We start from the raw sequence: 12,399 nt of genomic DNA, 5'->3' as shown, positions 1-12,399 counted from the left end.
CCCCACCTCTGGTCTCCCCTCCTGACAACTTCTTGGTGTGCAAAGCCCATTCACTCTCGTGGCTTCTCAGGCAGAGCCCTGCCCCCCCCCTCCACTCCCCGGCCAGGGGAGCCCCCTTGGTGCCGGGCTGCGGCCGGAAGAGGAAAGGGCTTAGAACTGGACACGGTTCCCATATGTGTTCAGTGACAAGACGGCACCCACAGGCCGCAGCTGCAGGGGCAGGCAGGTGACCGAGGCCCACGCTCAGACACAGGCACAACCACAGCAGGAGAGGGGAGCACGGGAAGAGCCAGGAAAGAGGGGTTCAAGGCCCTCTTTGTGGGCGGATGGGACTGAATCTGCAGGTTGTGCTGTTTCTGTGGGAAATGTGATGGGATTACACGTGTCTTTTCAGAATACCGGGGGCTCAGCCTCTGCCGGCACGAGGGTTCGAGTCCCAGCCGCGCTCGGCCACCAGCGGGAATGGTCGCCCTCCCTCCCTGCCTCCGGTCAGTGAGGAGCACGCGAGGAAAACGCTGGGGAAAGCTTCGTGAGCTGGAGAGAAAGCTGCAAACGTCAGACCTGGGCTTGTTTTCTAAGGACGCACAGTCCCCAAAGGACCTAAATAGACATTTTTCGAAAGAGGACATTCAGAAAGCCAAGAGACATATGAAAACATGCTCAAAGTCACTAATCATCCAAGAGATGCAAATCAAAACGACAATGCAGTATCATCTCACAGAAGGTCCCTGTCTCGTCTCCACTCCCGGCCCCACAGGCCACAGAAGGTCCCTGTCTCGTCTCCACTCCCGGCCCCACAGGCCACAGAAGGTCCCTGTCTCGTCTCCACTCCCGGCCCCACAGGCCACAGAAGGTCCCTGTCTCGTCTCCACTCCCGGCCCCACAGGCCACAGAAGGTCCCTGTCTCGTCTCCACTCCCGGCCCCACAGGCCACAGAAGGTCCCTGTCTCGTCTCCACTCCCGGCCCCACAGGCCACAGAAGGTCCCTGTCTCGTCTCCACTCCCGGCCCCACAGGCCACAGAAGGTCCCTGTCTCGTCTCCACTCCCGGCCCCACAGGCCACAGAAGGTCCCTGTCTCGTCTCCACTCCCGGCCCCACAGGCCACAGAAGGTCCCTGTCTCGTCTCCACTCCCGGCCCCACAGGCCACAGAAGGTCCCTGTCTCGTCTCCACTCCCGGCCCCACAGGCCACAGAAGGTCCCTGTCTCGTCTCCACTCCCGGCCCCACAGGCCACAGAAGGTCCCTGTCTCGTCTCCACTCCCGGCCCCACAGGCCACAGAAGGTCCCTGTCTCGTCTCCACTCCCGGCCCCACAGGCCACAGAAGGTCCCTGTCTCGTCTCCACTCCCGGCCCCACAGGCCACAGAAGGTCCCTGTCTCGTCTCCACTCCCGGCCCCACAGGCCACAGAAGGTCCCTGTCTCGTCTCCACTCCCGGCCCCACAGGCCACAGAAGGTCCCTGTCTCGTCTCCACTCCCGGCCCCACAGGCCACAGAAGGTCCCTGTCTCGTCTCCACTCCCGGCCCCACAGGCCACAGAAGGTCCCTGTCTCGTCTCCACTCCCGGCCCCACAGGCCACAGAAGGTCCCTGTCTCGTCTCCACTCCCGGCCCCACAGGCCACAGAAGGTCCCTGTCTCGTCTCCACTCCCGGCCCCACAGGCCACAGAAGGTCCCTGTCTCGTCTCCACTCCCGGCCCCACAGGCCACAGAAGGTCCCTGTCTCGTCTCCACTCCCGGCCCCACAGGCCACAGAAGGTCCCTGTCTCGTCTCCACTCCCGGCCCCACAGGCCACAGAAGGTCCCTGTCTCGTCTCCACTCCCGGCCCCACAGGCCACAGAAGGTCCCTGTCTCGTCTCCACTCCCGGCCCCACAGGCCACAGAAGGTCCCTGTCTCGTCTCCACTCCCGGCCCCACAGGCCACAGAAGGTCCCTGTCTCGTCTCCACTCCCGGCCCCACAGGCCACAGAAGGTCCCTGTCTCGTCTCCACTCCCGGCCCCACAGGCCACAGAAGGTCCCTGTCTCGTCTCCACTCCCGGCCCCACAGGCCACAGAAGGTCCCTGTCTCGTCTCCACTCCCGGCCCCACAGGCCACAGAAGGTCCCTGTCTCGTCTCCACTCCCGGCCCCACAGGCCACAGAAGGTCCCTGTCTCGTCTCCACTCCCGGCCCCACAGGCCACAGAAGGTCCCTGTCTCGTCTCCACTCCCGGCCCCACAGGCCACAGAAGGTCCCTGTCTCGTCTCCACTCCCGGCCCCACAGGCCACAGAAGGTCCCTGTCTCGTCTCCACTCCCGGCCCCACCCTCCACAGGTCCCCGTCCTGTCACAGCTCCTGGAACCCAGCCGTGGGCTTGTGGGAACAGCCGAGTGCTCAGAGCCACCCGCTCTGCGTCTCCCTGTGCTTCTTCCCCACGTGGCCCCTTGGCCACCTCCCCACCTGCTGGTTCTGCGACCTCCCACCGTGTGAAGCCTCAGCCCCGGCCTGTGAAAGGGGGGAGGAGAGGCCCGCAGAAGACAGACAGACGGACAAACACGGTGCCCCCTCGCCTCTCCTGCCCACCCACCTGAGGCCAGGCCGATGGGGAACAGACATTCCTCTCTCTCTCCTGCTCTCCCACCCCCAGGCCCCCCCTCGCTCCTCTCGCCAGGGCTGCTGGCACCCAGGGGAGGCACCCAGCCCCAGTGGCAGTGCCCAGGGCTAAAGAGACTTCTGACCGTGGTGCTTCCATTATTGATAATAAAGCCCCCAGAACCCGAGCTGCACTGCTCCCCAAGGTGCGAGGGCACACACCCAGGTCAGGAGGAGGGGGGCGCGGAAATGCTGCGTGTCTTCGACGACGGGCGGGTGAGCCAGGCCCAGCGCCCTTCCCACTGTCCCTGAAACAGCTTGGATGCCAACAAGGCACTGAAGAAACACCACTAGCAGCAGCACTAACCAGGGTTCGACAGCTCTGTGCTGCAAATCCCCCTCCTGTGTTAACAGGCTCACAGGGCCGGCGGGCCCTGTGCAGTGTGCGCTGGAGCAGAAGTCGGGCGTGTTCTAGTTAATTCCAGCGCCGAAGGCAGCCAGGCAACTCCCTGGCCCCGTCCAGCAGGCAGAAAGCGGGGCCTCGCTGACCGAACCCGGGATTCGGGGACCAGGTCAGCTCCCGACAGGGCCCTACCTTCCCAGGACGTCCCTCCAGGGCGGGGGACACTCTCTCCTTGCTTCTCCCTGTGTGGGAGCCTGCTCACCCTCCTCCCCGCCTCCCACTGACAGCCCCGCCCTCCCCGGCCTCGTCCCGCCCTCCCCTCGTCCGCCCTCCCCGGCAATGCTGAACTGATCACATCCCCACTGCGACTCCACAACCTGCATGCCCGCTGTCCCTGCCCCCACTTGGCGTCCCAATTTCTAACCAGTGTGCTATTCCACTCACTTCCTCCAACACCTTCCTCTTTTCCCTTCTTTAAAAAATATTTTTTTAATTTTTTTTAAATTTCAGAGAGGAAGGGAGAGAGAGAGAGAGAGAGAGAGAAACATTAATGATGAGCGAGAACCATCCATGGGCCGCCTCCTGCACGCCCCACACTGGGGACCGAGCCTGCAACCTGGGCATCAAACCAGGGAATCAAACCGTGCCCCTCCTGGTTCATAGGTGGACGCTCAACCACTGAGCCACGCTGGCCAGGCTTTCCCCCTTGTTCTTCAGCAATCTCTCTCTCTCGATTGGATCATTCCCATCAGCGAACAATGTCAGCAAAAACAGACAAACCCACAAACACCAGACCCTCCCCTCCCGCAGACAACACAAACCTTTCTCGGCCCCAGCTCCCATGCTAGCCACTGCCCATCGGTCTTGCTCTCGTCACAAACATCTCAAACCACCTCCACACACATCTGTCCCCACTTCCTCTGCTCCCCCTTCCACGGGCTCCCATTTGCCTTCCGACCCTGCCGCTCCCTCTGTCGGAGCTGCTCTTTGAAACGTCAGCAATGACCCCAGGTTGCTAACCCCGTGGACATGTCCCAGTCTCCCTAGGCCAGTGGTCGGCAAACTGCGGCTCGAGAGCCACATTCGGCTCTTTGGCCCCTTGAGTGTGGCCACAAAGTTTCAATCGCACTGTACATGTGCGCCCACACGTGGTATTTTGTGAAAGAGCCACACTCAAGGGGCCACAGTTTGCCGACCACTGCCGTAGACCTCGCAGCAGCTGTGCCGCAGCCAACTGCTCCCTCCTTCCCACAAGGCAGTCCTGTGCTCCACCATATCCCTCTCCGTCGTTCCCCGCAGGCCCCTCCTCCCCCACCCAGCCTCTCAGTGCTGCAGGCCAGGGCCCAGCCTTGGCACACCCTCCCCAGGTCACCTCCCCCGTCTCCACAGCACTGATGTCACCCAAATGCCAAACCTGCCGCTGCTGACATCTCCCCATACTCTTCAACCCAACCCGACACCCTGACACACCATCCCAACCTCAGGGCCCAAATCGTCCTCGATCTCCCCGCGAGCCTAGGTACTCGGCTGAACTGCTGGGGGAAGTCCATCTCCCTCCCCCACCCCATATCCCTCTGGATGTGTCTCCAAACACTCCCTGCACCCCGGCCTCCCCATCTCCAGCACGCCCGCCCTCCCAGGCTCCCCACCAGGTCTGCAGGGTCACCCCACGGCTGGGCTCCCCGCTTCCACTCCTGCTCCCAACAACCCATTTCCCACACGCAACCCATGTCATCTTTCAAATCCAAACTCCTTACCCTACGGGCCCTCAGCCTCACCTCACCCTCCAGCTTCACCCGCTCAGCGTGAGCCAAATCCCTTCCTTCCAGACGAGGCTCCGAGTGCCTCCAGGTCCGGGGACCCGCACCCCGCACCCCGCACTCCCACTGCAAGGAAGGCCCTGCCCCTGTTCTTCCCATCCCCCGACACCGCCCACCCATCCTCCCCGACGGGGCCCAGCCAATCCAGCAGATCCCTGTGTACAAATCACCTCCTCGGGAAGGAATGTTCAATAATATGTTTGTCTCATCCGTGTCTACCTCCTCCACGCTCAGCCTGCACACCCCCGAAGAACCGGGCCCTGGGACATTTCACGTGCCCTGCAGAGCGCCTGGCGCAGACCGCACACGGCAGCCGCCCTGGGAGGAGCTGCGGGCGAGTGAAGGACGACAGGGGGACATGACGCAGGACACAGTCCGTTACCCTTTCTCAAAAGGAAGCCAGCGGACTCGGAACTCCCCCGTCACCCACAGACGACGCACGCTGATAACAGGGCGGGTGACTCGTGAGTATTTATTCCCGTTCCTAAGGCAGTGATGGCGAACCTATGACACGTGTGTCAGAGGTGACACGCGAACTCATTGTTTTGGTTGATTTTTCTTTGTTAAATGGCATTTAAATATATAAAATAAATATCAAAAATATAAATCTTTGTTTTACTATGGTTGCAAAGATCAAAAAATTTCTACATGTGACACGGCACCAGAGTTAAGTTAGGGTTTTCCAAAATGCTGGCACGCCGAGCTCAACAGGTTCGCCATCACTGCCCTCAGGAGTTATAGCTCACTCACCGAGGGGGGAAACGACAATGAGGAACTCTGCTTCCCTTTCCCACCTAAACTCAAAATTAATGGCGTTGGGGACAAAGTCTTTTAATTGCAGAATTTAAAAATTCATGCTCCGTTATCACACGCGATATTTTAAATGTACTGCGGCATCTATCATTTGCAAGAAGCGCAGAGATGACGTTCACACCTCCGCTACACGGCTGGCCCGGCCTCCCGCCAGCCCCTCACATCCATCGCCCTGCGCGCACCGGCCTTCTCCGCGTCGCGTACGGATTCTCTCATTCCCACTTACTCTCCATTTAGTCCAGACGCCGGGCAAGTCTTGTGTTTCAACAAACACTGTCACACGGACTGGTTTGCAAAAGGATTTGCAACTCCTTTCTTTCTATTTGGCTCTAGAACAGCCTCTTGTCTCCGAAGGGGTCTAAGTGTGCCTCTTCCAGTCAGACCTCCTCTTGTACTTAGAAACGGCCTTTCTCCTCATGGCTGTCCTCCAGCCTTCCTCATCCCTGTCTTCTGATGCCCGTGTTTGGGGGGGGCCTGCTCGCCTCAGGCCCTCCTGCGTGTGCCGTCTCTGTCTGGTTTACACTCACCTTAGAACAGGAGCAGAGCTGCGCCTCCGAGGAGGGGAACAGAGCCTGGTTCTAGTCACTCATCCACACGCAGAGGCACATCCTTCGTCCCCACCACCCGCTGCTTTGCTAGGGGGGCGGGGGGGCCCAACCTTCACCCAGGATGCTTTAGAACTCCCCGCAAAGCCCCCGGAAAGGGAAGAGCACCCTAGTTAGTCTAAGGGGACCAAAGCTATATTGTTTAATTTTTCCTTGGAACTCTAGAACTGGAGGAGTCCTCAAGGATCATTTCTTTCACAAAGACATTGAGAAGCAAACGTCAGTCATGGATCTAACAAGCCCACGGTCGCTGGGCACAAACACACCACACCCGGACCCGGGGCCCGGGGGCCGGTCGGCATTCCTTCCCGGGAATCTGACCACTGCCTGGTAACCGGCCGCTGTGCGTATTAAAGACACATCCCCACCTCCAAACAGGAAACCCACGTCCTCAGCGGTAAAAGTAAAACCAATACAAACATCTGCGAAAACCTCCAGGAACCAGGCTGGAGTGCCCACTTCGGGGAGCAAGCAAGATTACATATTCCACTTTAATTCCAGTGTCAGCAAAGCTTACGAAGGAAGGATTCTTGAGGGGGAAAAAAAATGCAAAGTAAAATAAGACTAGTCATTCAGGCCAGAGGATCAGTCAACATCAGCGTAAGGGCCAGAGACGAATGAACAGAATACAAACTTCCACGAGGTAATGTGACTCTTTACAAAACAAAGAGAAATATGTGTCGTTTCTCAGGTGGGTTCGATCCCATGGACCAGCATCTCAGCTTCTCCGGCTCCTGCCCTTCCCAACAGGGAGCTGTCAGTGTAGGTCCCTTGTAGACGTTCAGAGTAAAAGAGGAATCTCTAGCGCCTCAAAAATTAACCCTGAGTCCACAGATTAAAATATATAGATGAAAATCAAATAAATTAACAAAAAAAGTCATTATTTATTCTTTTCTGAAGAACTGTTGCCAAACAATTACACCTGAAAGTGGAATGTGCTTATGTCAAGCTGGTTAATATATATTTTTGGGGAGGAAAAGCCTCATACATAAGCCATCAGGTTTTCCTGTCTATCTAAAACATCGCACAGTGAACCCCGAGTTTGCTTCCTGATTCGTAAAAATCATCTACTTCATTTCTTCTCTGTAAACTTGCTTGAAGGTTTTCCACTGATTATTTTGTACAAAATCCCTAATGAAACCCACCGTCGGGCCGCGAGCACTAGCTGGCCAGGCAGGGGAGGGGCGGTGGGAAGCTGTAAGTGAAATGAGAATTCTGCAGGAACAGAAACAGCAAGTCATCCGATCCAGGGACCTGCCTCACAAAACCAGAGGGCTGACTCCAACCGGCGGCAGGAACAGGTTTGATCTTAATTACTAGGAAGCCCTTACAAGTCCTGACGAAGTCGCAGCTTAGCAAGGATCAACTTCTTGATAAATGAGTTTCTCCAGACGAACCTTTTGGATACCAAAGAAATACCTCACACGCGTGGCAGGGAGGAAAATGCCAGTGTTCGGGCGGGTAAGGCAAATGGCTACGTAATCACTAAAACAACATCTGTGCATGCTTAGCAATATGCTAAATCTGAGAAAAGAAAGATGAAATTTAAATATGAAATGTACAGGCGCGCTGCCACACACGGGCAGAACGGTTCAAGGTTGCCGTGGGGCATTCTCGCCTCGATGAACCCAGCGTTTTCCTCCCCAGCGCGATGGTCTTCTAGAGCACTCCTGCAGAAATACGGACTGACGCTGGGAACAGCCCCCAGTCGCCACACCTGCCCGATGCATCTACAGTGTGGCGACCGCCCACTCCTGGGACATGAGGACTCGGGTCCCTCCCGCGAGGAAGCAGTGTGATGGCACCGGCAAAGCCACCCTGGTTTCTTGAGTGCCCGGATGGAAGAGAAGGCCAGGCAGAGGCAGCTTTACCCACAACCCCCCACCAACAGGTGTGCAAACACAGGCATACGAGCCTGATGAGCCAGGGGAGCCCTGTCACAGACGTGAGCTTGAACAATGGCTCCCAGGAGGCAGTTAAGGCAGCCTTGCTTAGTGGGGGGCCTCAAAGTTGTTTGACAGGGTCCCCAGATATTCAAGACGTAGGAATCACTGGCCTAGAGCTCGGATAATCTCTAAAGTCCTTTATGGGGATTTACGCATCATCTCCGACCCTGATAGAGCAGCGCAGCCACCATGATGTCAGGGAGGAAAGACAGCGTGAGTCTCTCCAATTCCAGACACCGGCGATTCTTTTTATAAGTGAACGTCTGAAGTCTTAAAACAGAAGTAAAAAGAATTTGCATTTTAGTCAATTATCACCAAAACATTTCTATTCTACCCTAGTCTATCTAAACATTTTTTAAATATATTTTTCAAATAGATATTTTTAAAATATGATTTCAGAGAGGAAGGGAGAGGGAGAGATAGAAACATCGATGATGAGAATTATTGATTGGGGATCAATAATTCTCACACCCCACACTGAGGATCGAGTCTGCAACCCGGGCATGTGCCCCAACCAGGAATCCAACCGTGACCTCCTGGTTCATAGGTCGACGCTCAACCACTGAGCCACACTGACGGGGCTCTAAACATTTTTTACTCTGCGGGAGGAAATCCCTGGAAAGGACAAGACTGTTTACAGCCAGTCATCGTTATCTAGACGGAGAGCCCGTCTTTGTGTATTTCATGACCGTAGTAATGCTAAATGCCTTTTAAAAACCATTTAATACCTTCTATAACTTTTATGGTACATCAAATTACAAGCGTACTCTTCGTGGAAGAAAACTGTCTACATTCTAACACAGCTGTGTGTAAAATGAATAATTGATAAGTGAGGGCAAAGAGCTTTGAAAACCTAGAGGTATCGTATGGATAGTAAAGAAATACTGCAGCCAGCCAGCCAGCCAGCCAGCCAAGGCCCAGAAACTCAGCCACTATGCAAAAACAGCAATCCGTGAGGCTGGACCAATGCCTGTGTGGGTGGGGTTTTTTAATTCCTCCTGGAAAGGAGCTCTGAAAGGTCCTCTCTCCAACTCGGGCAAAAGGCAGTGTCTCTGACAAACAAAACAGCTACTCGAGGTCCCAGCTCACTGGGAAGCGGGGGATTTCGAAGGAGCTGCAGGCCTCTGGCTTCTGGGTCCCTGCCACCCATCTGCCCGTTGCCAACAGTGACAGGACGGCACGGGTCCCCCTCGGTGGGCCCCTCAGGAACCAACAGGGACCCCTCTATGCCGCGCCCCCCCCCACCCGACATCTTTTGCAACCAGCCTCAGTGCCACAGACTGACGCCCTGAGAACTCCTCTGTGCCGGAGGTCAGCACGAGGACCCACGTCTTCGTCTGGGTTCTGTGAAGGAACGACCGTGGTCCGACATTTCAGTGTCGCTGCTGACTGAACGCATGGACCGTTTCATTCTGCGATTTTACACGGACACTGAACTGTGTCGGAGCCCTTCCCTTCTTTCCTACCATCGAAAGCTTACGATCAAAGCAGGATGACAAAACGTTTCGGAACTACGTTAGCACCTCTTCCAGTTCACACACTCCACGCAGCCGGGAAGCGCCGGCTGAGCCAACAGCCTCACGTTCTCCCTACTAGTGGGGCCCCACTATTCCTGCTCCTACGAAGGCTCATCTATAACAATAAAAGCTAATTCGACGGGACAGCCAAACGACCTTCCGGACGACCTTCGGACAAAGCTGGGGCTGCAAGGGCCGAGCTCCTTGCACGGATTTCATGCATCAGGCCTCTAGTCCGACTATGAAATGCCCGTATTCACTAAACCATGCTTTATTCCCTGGAAACCCTGAGCGCTTGGTTGTTCTCCCTGCCGGCATTCCTCACGTCCTCTTCCACCTCTGGGCATCTTTTTTTTTTTCTTTCCAAAACATAGCAGCTGCCTGAAGCAGTTTGAAAATAAATCGATAGGGTTTATTTCACATGATTGAGGCCCGAGAACATTAGTAAAGTGCATAAGCTGGGCTAACTGCAGACCTGGGATTCTGCAGGAGAAAAACCCACAGGAAAGCTGCAGGGAAGAGCCCACAGCGAAAGGCCTCCCATCTCGCCCGGGACCACTTCCCAAGGCACACGCTTTCCCTGAGGGGTAGCCTTAGACCCTGCGACTTCCACCAGGGCCGGCCTGTTCATTCAGACACGGCACAGGTCCTGACATTATAAAGACTCGACACGAAGCACCTGCAGCCCACTTTGCCTCGTTGACGCCTTAGTTACCAAATCTCCAAGGAATTAAGGGAAAAGTGAAGCTGTAGCCTGTCCCTCCCAGATTCTCCCTGGGGCTCGGGTAGGCAACACAGTATACGAGACCGAGGGACCCTCCCCTAATGTTTGCCTCGTTGACGCCTTAGTTACCAAATCTCCAAGGCATTAAGGGAAAAGTGAAGCTGTAGCCTGTCCCTCCCGGACACTCTCTGAAGTGATTCTCCCTGGGGCTCAGGTAGGCAACACAGTATAAGAGACCGAGGGACCCTCCCCTAATTTAAACACGCAAAACAGACGGCCAGGCCCAAGGGGCCCGGTCCCACCCGTCTGGCTTGTGCTCTGATCACAGCCCCCCTGGGACTGTGGAGCCCCCAGGACGGCAGGAGGCTACAGCATCTTCCTCCTCCCCAGGCCCAGCGCGGTGTGTTTCCTGCTTCCCAGAGGGGAGCTCGGGCCACCCTTCCTGAGTAGGCAGGGGGCTGAAGGAGCCCTGCTTCTCACCAGCGCCAAGCCCCGGCCATGCCTGCTGAGCTGGCTCTGCTTCCAACCTGCAGGGCCGTCACGCACAGTCCTCCCCGGGGTGCACAGTCCTCCCCGGGGTGCACAGTCCTCCCCAGGGCGGCGGCCCTCGGCACAGAAGCCACCACCAATGTGGTGGATACGCAAAACAGACGGCCAGGCCCAAGGGGCCCGGTCCCACCCGTCTGGCTTGTGCTCTGATCACAGCCCCCCTGGGACTGTGGAGCCCCCAGGACGGCAGGAGGCTACAGCATCTTCCTCCTCCCCAGGCCCAGCGCGGTGTGTTTCCTGCTTCCCAGAGGGGAGCTCGGGCCACCCTTCCTGAGTAGGCAGGGGGCTGAAGGAGCCCTGCTTCTCACCAGCGCCAAGCCCCGCCATGCCTGCTGAGCTGGGTCTGCTTCCAACCTACAGGGCCGACACGCACAGTCCTCCCCGGGGTGCACAGTCCTCCCCAGGGCAGCGGCCCTCGGCACAGAAGCCGCCACCAATGCCCTGGCGGGTACAGCCAGTGGGTCTCCATGGAAACACACCTGGCCCACGCAGGCCACAGAGCCCCGGCCCTCAGGGCCAGGCTGTGTGCCACCACCAGGCTCCCTTCCATTCACTGGTTCTCTTTGGAACTTTAGAGATGGGGACAGGAAATTGGGGTCATTCAATAGGGTTTTTTTCTTTCTTTCCAGCTGCTGCTGACTGAGAAGGGGAAAGACGCTCCCTGACCAAAGCAGGACGGGATGCCGGGCTCGCCTACCGTAAGGGTACTTGGTGTCCAGCTTCCGCTCCGCTGTCCTCCTCCAAGGCAGCAGGTCGTCGCTGCACCCGTTGGGCATCCCGTTGTACCCGATGCCCACGATCTTGTTTTCTGCGTTGACGATACAGGCTCCCACCTGCAGCGAAACATGCCCGAAGGCCTGGTGACTGCCTGGCCGGTCTGCCACGCTCGAGGCTGTCCATGGAACCAGAGGCCCGCAGAGCTCCAAGAGGGCACGCAGCTTCTGGGGTGCCAGGAGCTCTGCGTCCTCGCTTCTGTTCCGTGGCGGTTCCCACGAGTCAAAGAAAGGGCGCCCCTGGCCCCAGATCGGGTGGAGAGGCACCCACAATCTCTCCCACAGGAAGACGGACGCATAGGGGTGCAGCACAAAGGGCAGCAGCTTCACTCTGCCCCGTGAACGGCCTTTGCAATGTGCTCATTGGCAGGCATCTCTGCGTCAGTGAGGGCCCAATCGTCCTCCTGCGAAAGTCACTTACCTGGGAATTGGGATCTTTGCTCCTCTGTGCCGACAGGAAGGCCACGGCCATGAAATACTCGGGCCATTCCAGATAGTCCTCACGTTTCTTGCAGGGGACTTCGCTCATGCTGGGTCTAGAAGGAAAAACACAACGAACATCAGTGGAGAAAAGCATTTGGGTCAATCCGCTCTCCGGTCCACCCCAACCCCATTCAGACTGCGCTCGGCAGGACAAGAACAACTTCCGGTGCGTGTACCAGTCAGATACATAGGACAT

The 12,399-nt window shown here is 57.1% G+C and overlaps 1 protein-coding gene across 1 annotated transcript in view; it reads right to left on the bottom strand.

Moving 5' to 3' along the window:
- The window catches only part of DCTD (dCMP deaminase), a 27,067-nt gene that overhangs the window by 13,523 nt on the left and 1,145 nt on the right, over positions 1-12,399 (bottom strand). The window contains exons 2-3 of the mRNA XM_005883868.2: positions 12,142-12,256; positions 11,645-11,780 (exon numbers count right to left, since the gene is read on the bottom strand). Coding sequence (XP_005883930.1) covers positions 11,645-11,780; positions 12,142-12,249 — 244 coding nt within the window. The 5' untranslated portion in view covers positions 12,250-12,256. The remainder of the gene's footprint in view (positions 1-11,644; positions 11,781-12,141; positions 12,257-12,399) is intronic.

Source organism: Myotis brandtii, unplaced genomic scaffold, assembly GCF_000412655.1.
Source record: "Myotis brandtii unplaced genomic scaffold, ASM41265v1 scaffold802, whole genome shotgun sequence".
Classification (NCBI taxonomy): domain Eukaryota; kingdom Metazoa; phylum Chordata; class Mammalia; order Chiroptera; family Vespertilionidae; genus Myotis; species Myotis brandtii.
This window is presented reverse-complemented; position numbering and strand designations above follow the sequence as displayed.